The 21544-nt window shown below is 40.1% G+C and overlaps 1 protein-coding gene and 1 long non-coding RNA gene across 2 annotated transcripts; one reads left to right on the top strand and one right to left on the bottom strand.

Moving 5' to 3' along the window:
* Positions 1–969: 969 nt before the first annotated feature.
* On the bottom strand, positions 970–4358 carry LOC104217251 (uncharacterized). The gene is made up of 4 exons (XR_011401392.1): positions 4310–4358; positions 3675–3907; positions 1368–1436; positions 970–1267 (listed from the first exon to the last, which is right to left on the bottom strand). It is a non-coding gene; the product is annotated as an uncharacterized lncRNA (long non-coding RNA).
* A 2077-nt stretch (positions 4359–6435) lies between these two features.
* LOC104240463 (probable calcium-binding protein CML18) lies at positions 6436–8806 on the top strand. Its single transcript, XM_009795308.2, has 2 exons — positions 6436–7434; positions 8403–8806. The coding sequence occupies exon 1, from the start codon at positions 6934–6936 to the stop codon at positions 7423–7425; it is 492 nt and encodes a 163-aa protein (XP_009793610.1). The 5' UTR covers positions 6436–6933; the 3' UTR covers positions 7426–7434; positions 8403–8806.
* Positions 8807–21544: the final 12738 nt, after the last annotated feature.

Raw genomic sequence — 21544 nt, 5'->3', positions numbered from 1 at the left:
GCTAATGGTCGGGTTTAATCGAGCCCTCGAGATAGAGCTAGGATCCAACTAAACAGTAAACAATTGAAGAATGCTTAAACAATTGATGAAAGCTAAACTAAATTTTATTTTCCTTGATATGTGTGCCAGAAACAGTCTCAAAAACAAAGGGATGCTAATCTTTTCCTTCCTTCTTTCCCACAAAAATATGATCTGCGGCCAATACTGAGCGTGATCCACGTTGCAATATTCAGCCAGCGATAGATATTTCAGCTCCCCGTTTGTCTTCTTTAGTCATCTTTCTCTTACCCTCGATTCTTCATCTCACTCGTGCTTGATTCTCTCCGGGCTCGGCCATGCTCGAGACCGTTGTATCATTTGTCCGATCCTGGTTCCAATCTGTAGGCACCTTCGATTTCACCTGAGCCCATGACGAGTAATGTCGTACCTCCCTTTTAGGGCTGCTTATCGGGCGGATTGGGCAGTTATTTACTTTTAATGGTTTGGCTTATCGGTTATCGACTTTTAAATGTATTAATCCGCTAGCCGCCCGATAAGGTATCGGGCGGATTGGTATCGATTTAGCTCTTATCGGGTGGTTTATCGGCCTAGCAAAATTATCATTCATTCTAGGAATCTAGCAGTACTACCAGAAGAAGGAAAATAAGCAAAAAATTAGGACTTTGCCAATGAGTTATCCCCATTCATTTCTCGATTTAAGTAAGAATAATAATGAGCAACATCAAGGTTTGACTCTTGAGTTTATAGTTTCAGTATCAAATTATCATGTCCTAACAACTAAATCATTCCTCCACTCCTTCACCACCACTTCCACCAAACCTGTTATATCAGAGGATCTACTGACACGTGCAATGATGCTTCTCGATGCATGTTTCATTTTCAATCACATTGAGATAAAGCATATCAGACGCATTAGATAAAAAACAAGAAACAAAAGGGCATGTATTAATATGTTGGTTTTGTCAACAATACTTTGAGATAGCCTGGATTGACTTGGCTACAAACTGGATGTTTTTCAATGTTTTGATAGTAATCAACAAGGAAGTTCGCAATCATGTGACCTTGCTTTCTGAATTCTTCAAAAAAGGATGAAACAACATAGTGTAAGCAACTAGATCAAAAACAAAAAAGTACAATAAAAGGAAAAAGAACACATTGAATCAATTCCACTTTCTTCTTATCACCATGCTTCTGTACTCATATGTACTGCAGCAATCAATATCATAGTCTCACTTCACAGTCTCAGCAATTAAAGTCACGGTCTCACCTGCAACCAGTATACATAAACAAGAAGTAGGTATATGAGTTTTTCAGACCCTACATCCACATTTAAAGATAACCAACAAAAGTACAAGAGAAATAGGTACCAGAAGTAATCTTAATCCTTCAAAATATCAGAAGTTGATGACAACACTTAACTATATGAGTTTCAGACCCTACATCCACATTTAAAGAGCAAGGGTATAGTGAAACTCATATTTTAAGCATATTAAGTAGTCAGGGAAAAAAATTCATTGTGAAAAACTCAAATAAACTTATAGCTTCAGAAGAATCCAATATGATCATTTGTAATGTAGTTTCACAGTAAGCTAAAGAAATGTGACATGTCACATGTTTGAGGGTACCACATTAGCCTAAATTCGAATTATTACCAGATATATTAACACTACACGTCAACTACGAAAGGGTCTTTTCCATTGCTGGCTAAATCTGAAGAAAAAAATTAAAATAATGAGTCGTGCGATAAATATAAGCATATCAACAACACTTATATACAACAAATATAGTAACAATATTATAACCTTGTTCAAGCTACTCGATTTTATCAAGATCTTCCTCAACACTAATAGGTTGTTTTAATTTTTTATTTCGAAGCCAATCTTGAAGACATACTAGAGCTTGCACCAATTTAGGAGTTAATGAACTCCTAAATGAATCAAGAAGACGTCCTCATGTACTAAACGCACATATGGATGCCACACTTGAAACCGGAACAACTAATACATCACGAGCCATCTCCGCAAGAATAGAAAATCTAGTTGAGTTCAGTTTCCACCAAAGAAGAACATTAAATTCTTTAGTGTCATCCTCAGTTTCTTCACCTAAATATTTATCTAACTCTGTTCTAGTATCAATACCTCCACTCCCACTTTTATATTTTTTATATCTTGCATGAGTGATTCTAAAAGTCCTATATTTTGGGTGTTTGCTTGACTGGCAGAAAGCCCGGAAGTCGAAGTGTCCAATGAAGAACAATCTAAAGATGAAGCAAGTACAACACCTTTTGAGCTGGACTTTACATACTCACTAAATAATGAAGTCATGTACTTCGTCACTTCTGCTTGTATAGTTGCCCCCTGATTTACACCAAACATCTTTACAAGTGCATAGCCAACCGATTCGATCTTGTAACGTGGATACAAAATACATGAGATAAAAATTATCTTGTTCATTTTCCCTGGATCGCCCCAATAATTATCAAACTTTTCTTTCATATTCTTTGCCATTTCACTTAAAACTGTATCTTTATTTGCTATCAATTGCTTCAAATAAATAGAAACAACACAAATTTTAAGAAAATGAATATTCGATGTAACAAAACATGATCCAGATATCTTCAAAGTAAGAAGATAGAAGATTTCAAGAAACTTTGTAATTCTTTTTACATTCTCCCAAACACTACTCAAAAGTTCACATGTAGGAATTCCAACATCAATATAAGAATGCTCAAGATAATGTCTCAAGCCAATTTCACTAGAAGCATAATGTGAAAATGCACTTTCAAATTCAACAGCCCTGCGCAACATCAAGTAGGTGGAATTCCATCTAGTTGGAACATCTAAGCATAAAGTTTTTTTAGAATTGAGTTTTCAGCATCAAAACATTCTTGAAACCTCTTCAACCTCGCAGGAGACTGCCTAACATATCTCACTGCATGCCTAACACGTTCAATATACACTAAAGATTCTTTTAAACCATCCTGGACCACAAGATTCATGATGTGAGACATATATCTCACGTGAAGGTGAGTACCATTCATCAAATTAGTACCCATTTTTGTTAATTACTTACATAATTCTTTTACTGTCACATCATTTGAGCTTGCATTATTAACTGTGACAGTGAAGATCTTATTTATCCCTCAGTCACGTAAGCACCTACCAATACCATTTGTCATATCTTCGCATTTATGAGTAACAATAGGACAAAAATTAATTATTCTCTTATGCATATTCCATTAACTATCAATCCAATAGGTAGTGATACACATGTAATTGATTCTTTGTATAGAAGTCTAGGTATCAGTGGTAATACATACTCTTTATTTTGTTTCTAGAAAAAAACCTCTTCAATTTTTGCTTTTCTTCATTAAAAAATATCAAAACAATTCCTAGTTACAATACTACGGGAAGGGATCCAAAATTAAGGTTGCGCCACTTTCATAAAGTCTATAAAACCTTCTTTCTCAACAAAGCTAAAAGGAAGCTCATTAACTATTACCATACGACATAATGCCTTCCTACATTCTTCTTGATCAAATTTCCAAGTAACAACAGCTACGTCACCTTGACTACCCCTGGAGCAGATTGAAAGTCTAAATTTGATTGTTTTTTTATCAACAATAGCAGGGCGTTTAGGACACATAAGCATAAGAGAAAGAAGTGTCGACGTACCATCTTTGGTCTTAAATACATACTCAATAAAGCAATAGTCACATTTTGCTTTTGTACTCCCTTCAGAAGTAATAGTTTCTGTAAAATGATCCCACACAACAGACCTTTTTCTCCTTTTGTTGGTTATATTTGACTTCATTGTTTGAGCTTGACTTATTGCATTTGAATTAGAAGCCCCACTTTCACCCATCATTAACTTATCACTTTGTATATTTTCAGCCATGTATGAGTCACTGCAACAAAAAAAGAAAAGGAATGAGAATAAAGACATCAAGTTGTAATAGACTATTTTTGAGCTTGCATTAAACAAAACTAGAGCTTGTTCTAGCAATGAACTAAACGATGAAAACACAGTTATTAAGGATCAACATTTAGTCTTGATTAATTAATTTAAGTGTCACTGGCTTCTGAGAAGGGATAGCAATAAGCAGAGATCATCGTGCCATATCCATGGGCTAAACAATACTAGCGCTTCGTTTGTAACTCACTAGCTCTGAGTTTCTTGAATTGAAATTGAGACAGAAAGGGCACAGTACAAAACATAAGAACAGAGAAATGAAGACGAAGAAGAAAACCCTAAAATTATCAAAATCAACAACAACTTCTTAAACTACTTAAGTTGCCTCAGATTGCACCTCTACTGTCATGTTTGATTGATAAATAACACAAAGTATTGGATCTTGGCAATCACCTCCTAAACAGCTGCAAATTTAAGAAAGTGACAAAAATTGGGATCCCAATCATATGCCCTAAAAATAGCCAAAAAGTACTCATAATATAACAACTATGTCTCCATCCCAAACAAGCTAGGGTAGCTATATAAATCATAACTAACCATGTTCCCCATTCAAAACCATATCAAGCAAACATTTTATAAAATAAAAATAAAAATGAAAAATACTACTTCTCGATATCTCCTATACTAGCATAAGAATCTCTAACAAGGTGTAGTTGAAATTTGTGAGAAATACTCCTTTGTAAAGTCCCAACAAAAACCAAAAAACATATTCATGATGTTAGAAAATGACATTTTTTATGATAATCTAGCTGAATCTCGTCAACCCCTACTAAACCACTAGATAAATTTTCTTACTACAAATTGTTCTAAAAACCAAAGAAGCTGCTCCTGTGAATTCATTTCAGAAGCAGAAAATTGAAACTTGGAAAATGTCACAATTTACTACTATTTTATTCCTACTGTAAACATATCCGTTTAACAAAATCGGCAAATTCAACAACAAATAGTGAGAAAAAATTGTAAATTGAAAAAAAAAATGACTAGCAAACTTCTGATAATTGAGGGAAAAGTTTGCTAGCCATAGAGCAGAGATGATAATGTTGTCCAAGGATGTGATGATGGACATCTTGTCAAGGCTATGCGCAAAGACATTGTGCAGGTTAAGGTGCATTTGCAAACAATGGAGAAGCTTAATCTTTTTACCCATTTTTTAAATCCCTTCACAAGGCACGCTTATCTCTTAAATCCAGTTTGGTTTTTCTCCAAGAAAAATATTGCGGTACCTCTACTACTAGAGTAAGTATGTCATCAGTTAATTTTGATGGGAATCATAAGTAAGAGTACTTGGATAAGAAGATAAGAAGCCGCGAAAAGGAGAGACGAGACGGCAAGAGGGAGACCGGTGGCTGGTGGAAGTCGACGACGAGGAGGACTGGTGGGCGGTGGCTGCTGGTTTAGGCGTTAGGGTTTCTATGATTTTGTCTTTTGATTATTTAGGAATGCGTTAGTTTTAGTCTTAGAGAATAGACTATAGAGACAGACGGGTCAACCGGTCAAGGGTTTTTTTTTTAATTATTCAAAGGTTTTTGTTTTTTTATATTTAATATATATAAATAAAAATAAATTATATATATATATATATATATATATATATATATTCTTAACGGGTTAACGGATTATTCGTTAAGAAAATTGAATAATTTGCCCCAAAACCGATAAGCCGTTAATAAAAAAATTTCAATTCGTTCTCCGTCCGTTAAGCCGTTAAACTGTTACTAGTAAGCCATTAAGCTTCGATTCGGTTTCGGATCGATTTTGAACACCCCTACTCCCTTTATAACAGAAAATTGGGGGTAACTCTATCCCCGATTTTACCCATATACAATAACTAATACTAAGAAAGAGAATATGGCAAATTTTAAAAGCAGTTGACAAAGTCGCAAGGGTCATTATCTCCTAATAACGACGTGCTCTTAATTTCACCACGAAACTCCCGCGTTTTGTGGCGCAACTTTTTGCCATTTTGCCCCCTTTTCCTCCTCTTCTCAATTTAATATTTTTGTGTTCATCATGATAATCCTACTTGTCCATAAATAAATTAAAATAAAAAAGGAATATTGACTTTTTGTACAGAAAAAAAAGGATACAGACTGAAAAAAATCGAGTATGTTAATCTCAAATGTGGAAGCGATTGGCCTTTTGAAAAATATTACTACTAGTATCAACTTAATACATCCATATTATTAGAAAACCTCAAGAATATCACCACTAACCTTATCACCATAACAAGGTCTCATTGACAACATTTTGTTGTAATTATCTATAACGTATTGAATAACGGAATCAATCATCTGTTTTGATTCAAAAATTTAGAATATAATAAGTAAACTTGAGGGTTTTTTTTCCATCTACATGGTTGGCCCTTAAATATCACAATCAATGACATATAGCCTTTAATTTTATGTAGAAATTATACGGTAGTTGAAAGACTACACAAGAAAATATAATACGTCTATAATTTTTGACTCGCTCAAAAAAGGAAAAAAATGTCCTGAGCATTCTTCTTTTTGTTATACAAATCATCATGTTAAAATTATTTTTGTAAATATTCATTTCACCAGTAGACTGTATAATTAACTTTCTTAACAATATAAGAAGTGTCTTCAGGGGGATAACCAATTCAACTTGGGACTCGCATTTCTTCTTTCAATGGGTTACGTATAGCCTGTCCTTGTAATTCGGATGATCTATCGAATTTGGTGATCCATTACCAAGTCCAACAAGAAAAAGTTATACGAAAGATCAGCTAAAGAGTAGTCAAAAAGTCAGTAGCCAACACAATAGAAGAGGACGGCACGAATAGCAAAAAACCAATTTTTTTGAATCTGCTGCCGAAAAGTTCCCAAATCCCTTTTTTGAAGGAAAAAACCATTGATATTGATTTTCAAGTATAACTCAATTCTCCAGATCAAGAATCGTACAGGGCCTATTACTGTTTGATTTATTGTCTCAGAGAGAAATATGAGCAATAAAAATCCTGTGAAGTTAGATGATGAGCAGTTGGCTGAACTGCGAGAAATCTTCCGGTCGTTCGACAGAAATGATGATGGGAGTCTGACCCAACTCGAGCTTGGCGCGCTATTGAGGTCACTTGGTTTAAAACCAAGTGCTGATCAGCTTGACACATTGATCCAAAAGGCCGATAAAAATGACAATGGCCTTGTTGAATTCTCAGAGTTTGTTTCACTTGTTGCACCGGAGCTTCTTCCTGCAAAGTCCCCTTACACGGAGGAGCAGTTGAAACAGCTTTTTAAGATGTTTGATAGGGATGCAAATGGGTATATAACAGCTGCTGAGTTGGCTCATTCCATGGCTAAGCTTGGACATTCTTTGACCGTGGAAGAGCTTACTGGTATGATCAGAGAAGCTGATACGGATGGAGATGGCAGGATCAGTTTTCAGGAATTCACTCAGGCGATTACTTCGGCTGCTTTTGATAACTCATGGACTTGATATCCTTAGGTATATCTTGTCAGATTCCTAGTTTAAATATTATGTTTTGTTCTTTTCCTTGTATGTTCTTTTAGTTAGTTTACTTCCGGACTTTCTCTGCAGATGTTAAGGTTCTTTGTATATATCATTTCAAAGGGTGTTTACTGTGTAATTAATGGAATGTATACTGAAATATCCTCCTCTGTCCGAGTTCTTCTCCCTTTCGTTTTACCTATAGTATTAAGTTTTGCTGGATTTTTGGATTTAAGTATATTTGATTGAGTAATTGACATAAGTGTTACTGGATGAATTTGGGCTTTGAATGAAGTGAATAAGTTAGATCTCAGATATCGTTTCTTTTTCCTTTTATGTCAACAGCAATGTGAAAATCTTTTTGAAAAAGCTTCCTTTGCTTAGCATGAATTTGTGAGAATAACGTGCCAGCAAAAGCATCAACACTATGTCTATGCGTCATTTTAGTAATTTGGCACAGTAATAGTTGAACTTGTAATTAACTGCTGAGTTCTCAACAGACATTAGGCAGCCAATTGTTATGGTTTTCAGTGGCAGTTTACTTAACCAAGAAATTAGGTTGCTCTTGCTTTTTCTCTAAGCTCCCTTGGTTCAGCCCATATATAGAGTATTCATAAATTTCATCCTAACTAGAATGGGATTGAGACGTCGTTTTGATCAAATGGACATTTTCCCAAAGCATAAAGGAATATGTGTAGAAAGATGGTGAGCATGGGAATAAGCCTTCTTTGTGCTTAACCTAGTGATTTAGGTGGAATGAACTTTTTCTGGCAGCAGAAAGGAATATGTAGTGCAATGGTCTGGACGGTGGGTATATAAGGCTCCTTTATACATAACCTAATCACGAGCTAGGAAATTTATAATCTCCTTGTTAATACTAATGTGCAATAAATTTTGTGGAAATAGACCAACTTATGTTCTATATATATTCTGATCAATGAACTTCAATTATCTAATTGTGGCAGGCCCTTATTCTGTGGCAAAGTAGAAATGGGTGTGGTGTGTTGACCATGATGAAGAAGAGAATTTCAGATGCAGTGTTGCTTCTGTTGTGCTTCCATCTTAATGCACTGCTTCTATCCGATAGAATATTTCTTTGCATTTTTCTCTATTGCTTTCTTAGACTGAATAATGTTTGAGTGATAATTTTCCTCTTCTTCCCTTAAGAGTAGATTACTGGATTTGAAGATATGTCATCTACTTCAGTAAAAAGACTCGGAACTTTTCGTATCACATTTCTTTGAATGAGGTTGGATGTTAGTCGTGAACTGCAATGGGTAAAAGTAGAACTATTATGGATTCGGAACTTGTTAATGTCTCATTAGGAACGAACGTGGAACCTAATACGTGGATGCTTATGGTTTTTTAATTTTTCCAGTTCTGCTGCAATACTGTGTTAGCATTTTATTGTGACCATGATGCATTACGATCAGGAATCATTATTAAGACTAGAATCATCAATGAGAATTACTCATTGGCTTTTAAAAATGGTAAAACAAACTCATTCTGTCTGTGTAATGTATATTGTTTGATCAGTGAATTAATTCCTCTAGCAATTAGCAACATGTTGCATGTTCTGCTCCATTCATATCTAACCTCCTCTTAAGAAAAAGAATGTAGGCGGTAGAGGCAATTCGCTGCATGCACTAAGGACAGTACGACGATGATTTTATCGAGGTCTTCTATCGTAAACTATTATATGTATCGTCTCATGAATTTGAGATTTGGTAGTACATATGCCATGCCGAGATGCAATTCTTTAGTTGAATAGAATCATACCTATTTAAAATGAATACATCACTTAACAAGTTCAAATTTAGACAGACAGGCTTGGTAGGTTTCAAAATGTATTCCTACACCCACTGCTTCCCTTAAATCGACGAATAAGTCAAGTATAGTTCACTCACCCAACTTCATGACAAACTACACCCCACTTGACATTCGATTCTCCCGTATTCTTTGCTGACTTCTTTTATATAGAGAGCTTCCCATTTGAGATCTTACTTTTATTACTGTTTACCTTGAAAATGGTAATTATAATTAGATTTGATTTTGTGGTTCTAAAAATATGTGATCTATTTTTGTGTTAGTTGTTAGGCAATAGATGCTAGATAAGATATTAGAAAATGAGATAACAACCTGTAGATAGTGTAAAACCAAACCAAATGGCTGGAGATCAGGGCCTCGAGCTTGCGTACACGGGGCCTCGAAGTCGAATCGGGCGCCCGGTCGAGGGCAATCGAAGGAGGATTAATAGTTATGGTAGCTTTGACGGAAGCCTTTTATGACCAATAATAAGCAATAAATGAAGAACAATAAATAGAACACAATGAATATAAGCAATAAATGCAAGTAATGAGATCAAGAGAATATGTTAGAGAGTAGAGAGAATATTCTTGTATATTCAATATCAAGCATCAGATCCTTTACAAAATGACAAGGGTCTCCTTTATATATGAGGGAGAATCCCAACATAGTACAAATGCATGTGTAATTATTACATAAAATAGATGGTACAACCATTCAGTCAGCCTGGTGTAGACTGTCACTGTTTGCGCAGGTGTTTGTCAGAAAATACAGCTCCTAGGGAACTTCCCACTTATCTGCGACAAACACAGGTCCATTCTGCCCCGATGTCGGGCGCGATGGCTCCCCGAAGGCATCGAACTCTGGGCTATCCTCCGGGACCTTCGAGGTGAGATTGTGCAATGCCTTGTCGACCGTAAATGGGTCTTCCTGATTTTAGCTGTATACAGATAGTCCCCGCGTTTCTTAGAGTAAAACGAAGAGAATCGTCCTCGAAATATTGCTCATCGAGCGCCTCTATCGAAACAAATAGTTTTGCGCTGCCAAGCGAATGATGTAATAGACAGGGCCTCTAAAGGTCGCGTCCACACAATCCTCAAAATCTTCGAATTAATCATAGTGGTTGGCTGTCTTTTGGTCTGCTCCAATCGCACACGTCAGGCTTCTATAAATACTCATTTCTTCGCCCCTTCCTCTCTACCGCATCATCAGGCTCCTAATAAAGTTTTCTTTTCTCTTACCCATCTCCCGTGTCCTTTCCCGAAACGTGATTTTTCGTTTCTTCTTTGCAATCTTCTGGTAAAAATGGCGAACACTTCCACCTCTATCCCTCATGAAGATGCGCCTTCCTCTTCTACGCTCCCCTCTTAGGGTAAAGCAAGAGCATTTCCTAGTCCTGGAGAATGCATTCCAGAGGCCTTTGAGACGACCTCTGATTTTAAGGTCGAGAGACCTTCTTCGAAACCAGGGCGATGCGAACCCGCATCTCGATATGTTAGTTTAATAACGGACATCGAAAGGGTAAAAATCAACTGTCGCTGGGGAAATGCGGTGTTAGTGGAGGTTCCTTCTCGGGGGGAGGACATAACGACGTATAAGGCCGACTTCCTCAGTATGTATACTTATCCATTTACCTTCGGCCCGGCGGTGCCCTCCATGCCTTCGATAGACCTTGTGATCCCCGACTTTTGCGAACGATATCAAGTGACCCTCGACCAAATTCATCCGTCATTCTGGCGTATCGTTTACATGACAAGATATTATGTGAATATGATTGAGGGGATGCCCTTCACCCTTGACCATTTGATCAGAACGTACAGTCCTCGGCTCTTATGCGGGGGCCTGATTAAGCTCCATTGCTAGGCCTCGAGGGCCCTCTTTGCACTAACGAGGTTAGGAAGGGGGTGGATGAGCCGATTCGTCCGAGTAGGACTTCGGACTTGATTCTTGCAGAGAGGATGTCGTTCCCCAAAAGATGGAACATCAAACGTAAGTAGACATACTTAATTAAATGCCCATTTCTTTCATTTGGATACATTTCTTCGTGGACTGACTTCCTCCGCTGATACAGCTACCGCAACATACCCTGATGCGGTAAGGAATCTTTCAGGCTGAAACTGGACTCGATTTGCCCATATGTCGAGCGCGCGTGGTGCGATTATCCAAGGTTCAATGGGAATACAAGAATCACGATGGGACTTCATTGTCTGCTACAGTTTCAGTTTTACGAAGGTTGTTGCTAATTGCGCTCTCATTCCTCATGCTTGTTTTTGTATTTGGGCAGGTCTGGGGGAGGTCTTCTTGATGAGAGAAACTCTGCCCGGGGAATCGGGTACTCCAACACCCAATGAAGAGAGAGAAAGATGAGGGGGATCACCGGTTTGTCCTCCGAAATCCAAGAAAACTAGAATGGAAGATCCTAAGGATGGTTCAACGGTCTTAATTCCAGAAAGGTCGGGGAGTCCCCGAGCTGGAGGCGAAAGGAAAGACGATCCTTTGCTAGCACCCGAAGGGGGGAGGATTTGACTACCTCTCATACTGTTGAGTTGGTGGCTTCCAAATCACGGCTCGGTTCCGTCGCTGCCCCACCTCAGGCTGAAGAGTCCTGCTGTGATGACTCGGCCAGTCGTCTTGAGAATTAGCACCCCGATCCCCTATTAACTACCTTCCCCGAGTTTATTTCTGCTATTTAGGTTTTCCGGGATGTTCGGTTTTGTGTTTCGGAGAGTTTTGGGACACATAGTCCCTAAATGAGAGCTTAAGTGCTGGAAAGTTGACCATAGTCAGAACAGTGATGAATACGGCCTCGAAATAGAAATTTGATGGTTCCGGTATCTCCGTTGGGTGATTTTGGACTTAGGGCGTGATCGGATTGTATTTTGGAGGTCCGTAGCTAATTTAGGCTTGAAATGCCGAAAGCCGAATTTTTTAAGTTTCCGGTCTGATAGTGAGATTTTGATCTAAGGGTCGGAATGGAATTCCGAAAGTTGGATTAGCTCCGTAGTGTTGAATGTGACTTGCTTGCAAAATTTCAGGTCATTCGGACGAGATTTGATAGACTTTTTGATCGAAAGCACAATTTAAGAGTTCTTGGAGTTCTTAGGCTTGAATCCTATGTTAAATTGGTGATTTGATGTTGTTGTGAGCGTTCCGAAGTCTTGAACAAGTTTGAATGATGTCATGGGATGTGTTGGTATGATTGGTTTGAAGTTCCAGGGGCTCGGGTAAGTTCCGGGTAGGTTCCGTGATGTTTTAAGCCTAAAATCATAACTGTTGTAGGTCCAGAGGAGTTGTAGACCTCTGAACCCACCAGTGCGGTCCGCACAGGATTTTGTGCTGCCGCGGTGGGGCTTTGTGGCCACACACAAATCCAGTGCGGTCCGCGGTGAGGAAAGTTTCACCGGTCTGACTTCAGAAGTTTATATATTTTGTTCTACAAGGAATTGTGAGATGATTCAAAAACGAAAGTTATAGCCCTTCGTGTCTAGTTTCCAGAAAGGTAAATAATTCACAATTTGGACATCTGTAGAGAAAGTTATATCCAAAATACTAAAGCCTGTCACTGCAGTCAAATCCACCGCGGACAACAGTAGTTTTTGTGCGGTCAACGGTGGTTTTTGTGCGGTCAGCAGTGGTGGCAATCCGGGGGGTGTACTATAAATACGAGGTTTAAGGTTTTATTTCATATTTTGACTTAGAGAGCTCGGACTTTGGCAATTTTTCGAAGGTTTTCAAGAAATTTATCGGGGTAAGTGATTCTAACTCGGATTTGGCTAGAGTACATGAATCTATCATTGAATTCATCATTTAATTCGTGATTTGGGATGATTTGGGAAGAAAATTATGAAATCTTTCGAAAATATAAAATGATGATTTGAAGGACCAAATGGTATCAGAATTGGATAATTTTGGCATGGTTAGACTCGTGAGAGTATGAGGATTCCGATATTATAAATTTTACCCGATTCCGAGATGTGGGTACGAGGGGCATTTTGGTAATTTTACCTAATTCCGCGTATTATCTTTGAATTTAATTGTAGAATTAGTTACTTGAAGTGTTATTTACATTATGCAATTGAATTGAATAGATTTGGGCCATTTGAAGTCGAGTACTCGTGGCAAGAGCGTGGTTTTGGATTGATTATTGAGCCGGTTCGAGGTAAGTGGCTTGTCTAACCTTGTGTAGGGGACCTTCCCCTTAGGATTGGTATATTTGGTAACTGAAATGCCTTGTACGTGAGGTGACGAGTGTGTACTTGTGCTAATTGTTGGAAATCCGGTTTTTTTTAAGTAATTACTAGTATGTTTCCTTTCCTAATTCTATTACTTGCACTATTAAGCCTGTTGTTAGCTTAGAAAAGTATGTCTAAGTGACTTAATTTCTTTATTTTCTCAACCTGCCTTACTTGACCTCTTGCAACATGCTAGGCTAGAATCACTTGTTGCCTTAATATGAAATTTTTGCCATTTCTGTATATTTTCCTGTTACTACTGTGTATTTATTTTGGGACTACGGATGTGGGATTCTGGTAGCTCCCCCTTGTCTGTTTATTTTGGGACTACGGATGTGGGATTTCGGTAGCTCCCCCTTGTCTGTTTATTTTAGCACTACAAATGTGGGATTCCGGTAGATCCCCCTGCACAGTTCTATGGAACTACGGGAATGCACCCGGTAGAATCCCCAAGTATTGGATATTTACATTTGGGACTACGGAACGGGATTCCGGTAGATCCCCGTGCACTATGAGTTGGACTACGGGACGGGATCCCGGGAGATCCATTGGATATGTACATATGGGACTACATGACAGTATCTTGGGAGATCCCCGATTGATATTATTGGTGCTGAGCTGTATTTCCTTTCCGTGTTTACCTTGCTTCTGTATAGTTGTTGCTGTCATGTACCTCCTGTGTTATTTTACTGTTGTACTTATTTATACTGTTCTGTTCTATATTGTCGATCTTTATATTTTATTTAACCTCAGTAGGGCCCTGACCTTCTTCGTCACTACCCAACCGAGGTTAGGCTTGGCACTTACTGAGTACCGATGTGGTGTACTCATGCCCCTTCTGTTCATGTTTATCATGTGCAGATCCAGGTACCGCTACTCAGGCCTACCATCCTTGAGGGATGAGACTGCTCTAGAGACTTCGAGGTACATCTGCCGCATCCGCAGATCGAGAATTCCCTTTCTATTTTAGCCGTTAAACATTGCCCTTCTGTATTTTCTTTCTTGCTAGATATTCTGGAGTTAGACTGTTAGATATTCCAAAGGCTTGTGTTTCTGTGAGTTTTTGGGTTTTGGGATAGTGTACTTGGCTTTGAGAATGTTGTATTGTATATGTCGAGCGGTATTATAACTATTGTTCCCATTCAGTTATTTTGGTTTTTGATTATTTCTTTTGCAAGTTTCATTTATGTTCCGCATTTGTTATACCTAGTCATAGAGACTAGGTGCCGTCATGACAGTTCATGGAGGGCGAACTGGGGTCGTGACAAGTTGGTATCAGAGCTCTAGGTTCATAGGAGTCATGGATCACAAGACGGTTTATTAGAGTCTCGTTGATTGGTACGGAGACGTCTGTACTTATCTACGAGAGGCTATGTAATCGTTAGAAAAATTTCCACTTCATTTGAATTCCTTGTCGTGAAAGATTTTTGATATTACAATTCTAAACTTCTATCTTCTATTCTCTCATCGATGGTGTGGACACGCGCTACCAGAGATGATCAGGCACCCGCGCCCCTGCGAGAGTCACCAGAAGTTGGGGCCGGGGTAGAGGCCGAGGATGCGCACGCGATGTAGCAAGAGCACCTGTGCAAGCTGCCACCGAGAAACCACCAGTAGTTACAGCCAGAGCCCAGGCACCGGATACGCCTACTGCTACTACTACTCCAGCACTTTAGGAGACCTTAACACAGTAAATGAGCATGTTTGGTACATTAATTAAGACGGGGTTGATTTAGGTTGTACCAACTACTTCACAGATCAGGGGAGGGACCCAGACTTCCATCATGCCCGCTCCAGAGCAGCGAGTTCCCATTGTTCAAGTTCCCGGTGTCATGGCGACATAGCCTGTGGTCCTAGTTCAGCGGGTGGTGAGGACCTTTCGCCGAGTAGAGGACAGGTGGGTCCAGGAGAGAGAGGATAGACGAGGTCAGGAGAGAGAGTATAGGGAAGTGAGGAGACCTTGTAGACTAGAGAGACCCACTAGTCCTTATTTTGGAGGAAGAGTATGGCATGGTAGAGGTTTTGTAGGTCAGCCAGCTCAGTTTGCATCTCAGATTTCACACAGCATTTCAGGTGTTCAGGGTTCTTGGAGTACCTGTACCGCACAGTTCCCACTGCCACATCCTCCCAGAGCTTGTTTTGAGTGTGGTGACACACATCATATGGTGAGGGATTGCCCAGACTTGGGAGGGGTGCACCTCCACAGACTTCTCAGCCACAGCGTGCCCCGCAGAGTTCTCAGGCTATGGTTACAGCTCCAGTTGCTACCGCACCTGCTCAGCCAGCTAAAGGTGGAGGTCAGGGAGGTAGAGGTCACGCTAAAGGGGGAGGCCATGCCAGATACTATGCCCTTCCTGCCCGTACTGAAGTTGTTGCCTCCGATTCTATCATCCCAGGTATTATACTGGTTTGTCACAAAGATGCATCGGTTCTATTCTATCCAGGCTCCACCTATTCTTATGTGTCTTCTTATTTTTCTCCACATTTGGGTATATCTCGGGATTCTTTGAGTTCCCATGTTTATGTTTCTACTCCTGAGGGAGATTCTCTTGTTGTGGACCGCGTTTATCGGTCGTGTTTGGTTGCTCTTAGTGGTTTTGAGACCAGAGCCAATTTATTATTGCTCAGCATGGTAGATTTTGACATTATCTTGGGCATGGACTGGTTGTCGCCCCATTATGCTATTCTTGATTATCATACCAAAACTGTGACGCTGGCTATGCCTGGTATACCACATGTTGAGTGGAGGGGTAGTTTAGATCACACTCCCAATAGAGTTATTTATTTTCTTAAAGCTCAGCATATGGTTGAGAAAGGGTGTGACGCGTATTAAGCTTATATGAGAGATGTCAGTATTGATATCCCTTCAGTTGATTCAGTTCTAGTAGTACGGGATTTTCCCGATGTGTTTCCAGTTGATCTTCCGGGCATGCCGCCTGATAGATATTGATTTTGGCATTGATCTATTGTCGGGCACTCAGCCTATTTCTATTTCTCCATATTGTATGTCTCCTCTTGAGTTGAAGGAGTTGAAGGATCAGTTATACGAATTGGTTGATAAGGGTTTTATTCAGCCCAGTGTATCACCTTGGGGTGCTCCTGTCTTGTTTGTGAAGAAAAAGGATGGTTCTATGCGTATGCGTATTGATTACCATCAGTTGAAAATTCGGGAGCTAGATATCCCAAAGACTGCTTTCAGGACTCGATATGGTCATTACGAGTTCCTTGTTATGTCATTTGGGCTGACCAATGCCCCAGTAGCCTTTATGCATTTGATGCATAGTGTGTTCCGGTCGTATCTTGACTCCTTCGTCATTGTCTTTATTGATGATATTTTGGTGTATTCCTGGAGTCGGGAAGATCATGAGCAACACCTGAGGAATGTGCTTCAGACTCTAAGGGAGAATAAGTTATATGCTAAGTTCTCGAAATGTGAGTTTTGGTTGGATTTAGTGGCATTCTTAGGCCATGTGGTATCGAGTGAGGGTATTCAGGTGGACCCGAATAAGATAGAGGCTGTGCAGAGTTGGCCCAGACCATCCTCAGCTATCGAGATCCGCAATTTCCTTGGCTCGGCAGGCTACTACTGTCGTTTTGTGGAGGGGTTTTCATCGATTGCAGCCCCTATGACCAGGTTGACCAGAAGGGTGCTCCATTTCAGTAGACGGAGGAGTGTGAGGCGAGCTTTCAGAAGCTCAAGACAACTTTGACTACAGCCCCAATTTTGATACTGCCTACATGTTTGGGGTCTTATACGGTCTATTGTGATGCCTCGAGAGGTGTCCTCGGAGCGGTGTTGATGCAGGACGGTAGGGTGATTGTCTACACATCCAGACAGCTGAAGATACATGAGAGGAATTACCATGTTCATGACCTTGAGTTAGCTGCCATTGTTCACGCCCTGAAGATTTGGCGCCATTATTTTTACGAGGTTCCCTGTGAGATTTATACTGACCATCGGAGCTTGCAGCACTTGTTCAAGAAAAAAAATCTAAATTTGCACCAGAGGAGGTGGTTAGAGTTGTTGAAGGACTATTACATCACTACTTTGTATCACCCGGGCAAGGCCAATGTGGTGGCCTATGCTTTGAGTCACCAGGCGGAGAGTTTGGGGAGTTTGGATTATTTACCAACATCGAAGAGGCCTATGGTGATGGATATTCAGGCCTTAGCCAGCCAGTTTGTGAGATTGGAACTTTCGGAGCCTAGTCGAGTTCTAGTTTGCGTGGTTTCTCAGTCTTCCTTATTTGATCGTATCAGGGAGCGGCAGTATGATGACCTTCATTTGCTTGTCCTCAAGGACAAGGTTCAGCACGATGATGCCAGAGATGTGACTATTAGTGATGATGGGGTATTGAGAATGCAGGGTCGGATTTGTGTACCCAATTTTGATGGGATTCGGGAGTTGATTTGGAGGAGGCCCATAGCTCGTGGTATTCCATTCATCCGGGTGCCGCGAAGATGTATCAGGATTTGAGGCAGCACTACTGGTGGAGGCGAATGAAGAAGGATATAGTTAGATTTGCAGCTCGGTGTCTCAATTGTCAGTAGGTGAAGTATGAGCACCAGAGACCGGGTGTGTTGCTTCAACAGATAGAGATTTCGGAGTGGAAGTGGGAGCAGATCACTATGGACTTTGTAGTTGGGCTCCCACGGACTTTGAGAAAGTTCGATGCTATTTGGGTGATTGTGGATCGGCTGACCAAGTCCGCTCATTTCATTCCCGTGTGTACTACTTATTCCTCGTAGCAGTTGGCGAAGATCTATATCCGGGAGATTGTTCGACTGCATGGTCTTCCGGTTTCTATCATTTTAGATAGAGGTACTCAGTTCACATCACGGTTCTGGAGAGCCGTTCGGCATGAGTTGGGTACTCAGGGGGAGTTGAGTACAACATTTCACCATCAGACGGATAGATAGTCCGAGCGCACTATTCATATTCTTGAGGATATGCTCCGTGCATGTGTGATTGAGTTTGGAGGGTCTTGGGATCAGTTCTTGCCATTGGCGGAGTTTGCTTATAACAACAGCTATCAGTCCAGCATTCAAATGGCACCGTATGAGGCTTTATATGGGAGACGGTGTAGATCCCCAGTGGGTTGGTTTGAGCCGGGTGAGGCTAGATTATTGGGCACAGACTTAGTTTAGGATGCTTTGGAGAAGGTTAAGGTGATTTAGGATAGACTCCGTACAGCTCAGTCCAGACAGAAGAGTTACGCGGACCGTAAGGTTCGTGATGTTTTCTATATGGTTGGAGAGTGGGTTCTGCTTCGAGTTTCGCCTATGAAGGGAGTTATGATATTTGGGAAGAAAGGGAAGTTGAGTTCGAGGTTTATTGGCCCTTTTAAGATATTGAGGCTCGTTGGGGAGGTTACTTATGAGCTTGCCTTACCTCCCAGCTTGGCCGGAGTTCATCCGGTAGTCCATGTTTCGATGCTCCTGAGGTATCATGGTGATCCTCGCACGTGTTGGATTTCAGTTCAGTCCAGTTGGAAAAGGATCTATCTTATGTTGAGGAGCCAGTGACAATACTTGACAGGGATGTTAGAAATCAGAGGTCAAAGAACATTGCATCAGTAAAGGTTCAGTAGCGGGGCCAGCCGATCAAGGAGGCGACCTGGGAGACCAAGCAGAATATGTGCAGTTGTTACCCTCATCTTTTCACTACTTCATGTATGTCTTTATGCTCATTCGAGGACGAACGAATGTTTAAGTGTAGGAGGATGTGATGACCCGGCCGATCGTCTTGAGAATAACGCCCCGATCCCCTATTAACTACCTTCCCCGAGTTTATTTCTACTATTTTGATTTGTCGAGATGTTCGATTTTAAGTTTTGGAGAGTTTTGGGACACTTAGTCCCTAAATGAGAGTTTAAGTGTTGGAAAGTTGACCGTAGTCAGAACAGTGTAAACACGGCCTCGAAATGGAAGTCTGATGGTTCCGTTAGCTCTGTTGGGTGATTTTGGGCTTAGGGGCATGATCAGATTGTGTTTTGGAGGTCCATAGCTAATTTAGTCTTGAAATTCCGAAAGTCGACTTTTTGATGTTTCCGATCCGATAGTGAGATTTTGATCTAACAGTCGAAATGGAATTCCGAAAGTTGGAGTAGCTCCGTAGTGTTGAATGTGACGTGCTTGCAAAATTTCAAGTCATTTGGACGAGATTTTATAGACTTTTTGATCGAAAGCATAATTTAAGAGTTCTTGGAGTTCTTAGGCTTGAATCCTATGTTAAATTGGTGATTTGATGTTGTTGTGAGCATTCCGAAGTTTTGAACAAGTTTGAATGATGTCATGGGATGTGTTGGTACATTTGGTTTGAAGTCCCGGGGGCTCGGGTGAGTTTCGGGATGTTTTAGGCCTAAAATCATAACTGTTGCAGGTCCAGAGGAGTTGCAGACCTCTGAACCCACCAGTGCGGTCTGCATAGGATTTTGTGCTGTCGCGGTGGGGGCTTTGCGGCCGCACAAAATCCAGTGCGGTCTGCGGTGAGGAAAGTTTCACTAGTCTAACTTCGGAAGCTTATATCGTTTGATCTACAAGGAATTTTGAGATGATTGAAAAACTAAAGTTGTATTCCTTCGTGTCTAGTTTCCAGAAATGTAAAGAAATTACAATTTGGACATCCGTAGAGAAAGTTATGGCCAAATTACTAAAGCATGTCACTGCAGTCAAATCCACCGCGGACAACAGTAGTTTTTGTGCGGTCAATGGTGGTTTGTGCGGTCAGCAGTGTTGGCAATCCAGGGGGTGCACTATAAATATGAGGTTTACGGTTTTATTTCATATTTTGACCTAGAGAGCTCGAATTTTGGCGATTTTTCAAAGGTTTTTCAAGAAAATCATCGGGGTAAGTGATTCTAACTCGGATTTGGCTAGAGTACATGAATCTATCATTTAATTCATCATTTAATTCGTGATTTGGGATGAAATTTGGGAAGAAAATTATGAAATCTTTTAAAATGTAAAATGATGATTTGAAGGACCCGATTTCGAAAATGTAGACTCGTGAGGGTATGAGGATTCCGAAAATGTAAATTTTACCCGATTTCGAGATGTGGGCCCGAGGAGTGTTTTGGTCATTTTCCTAATTCCGTGTATTAGCTTAGAATCTAATTGTAGAATCAATTACTTGAAGTGTTATTTACATTATGCAATTGAATTGAATAGATTTGGGCCATTTGGAGTCGATACTCGTGGCAAGAGCGTGGTTTCGGATTGATTATTGAGCCAGTTTGAGGTAAGTGGCTTGTCTAACCTTTTTGGGGGGACCTTCGCCTTAGGATTGATATATTTGGTAATTGAAATGCCTTGTACGAGAGGTGACGATTGCGTACTTGTGCTAATTATTCGAAATCCGGTTTTCTTTAAGTAATTACTAGTATGTTTCCTTTCCTGTTTCTATTACTTGCACTATTTAGCATGTTGTTAGCTTAGGAAAACATGTCTAAGTGACTTAATTGCTTTATTTTCTCAACCTGCCTTACTTGACTTTTGTGCAGCATGCTAGGCTAGAATCACTTGTTGCCTTAATATGAAATTTTTGCCATTTCTGTATATTTTCCTGTTGCTGCTGTGTATTTATTTTGGGACTTAGGATGTGGGATTCCGGTAGCTCCCCCTTGTCTGTTTATTTTGGGACTACGGATGTGGAATTCTGGTAGCTCCCCCTTGTCTGTTTATTTTGGGACTACGGATGTGGGATTTCGGTAGATCCCTCTTGTCTGTTTATTTTGGGACTATGGATGTGGGATTCTGGTAGATCCCCCTGTACAATTGTATGGAACTACGGGAATGCACCCGGTAGATTCTCCTTGTACTAGGTATTTACATTTGAGACTAGAGAATGGGATACCGGTAGATCCCTGTGCACTATGATTTGGACTACGGGACGGGATCCTAGGAGATCCATTGGATATGTACATATGGGACTACATGACGGTATCCGAGGAGATCCCCAATTGTTATTATTGGTGCTGAGTTGTATTTCCTTTTCGTGTTTACCTTGCTTCTGTATAGTTGTTGATGTCATGTACCTCCTGTGTTATTTTACTACTGTACTTATTTAT

This window comes from Nicotiana sylvestris, chromosome 8, assembly GCF_000393655.2.
Source record: "Nicotiana sylvestris chromosome 8, ASM39365v2, whole genome shotgun sequence".
Classification (NCBI taxonomy): Eukaryota; Viridiplantae; Streptophyta; class Magnoliopsida; order Solanales; family Solanaceae; genus Nicotiana; species Nicotiana sylvestris.
The sequence above is the reverse complement of the archived record's forward strand: the minus strand, read 5'-3'. Positions and strand labels throughout refer to the sequence as shown.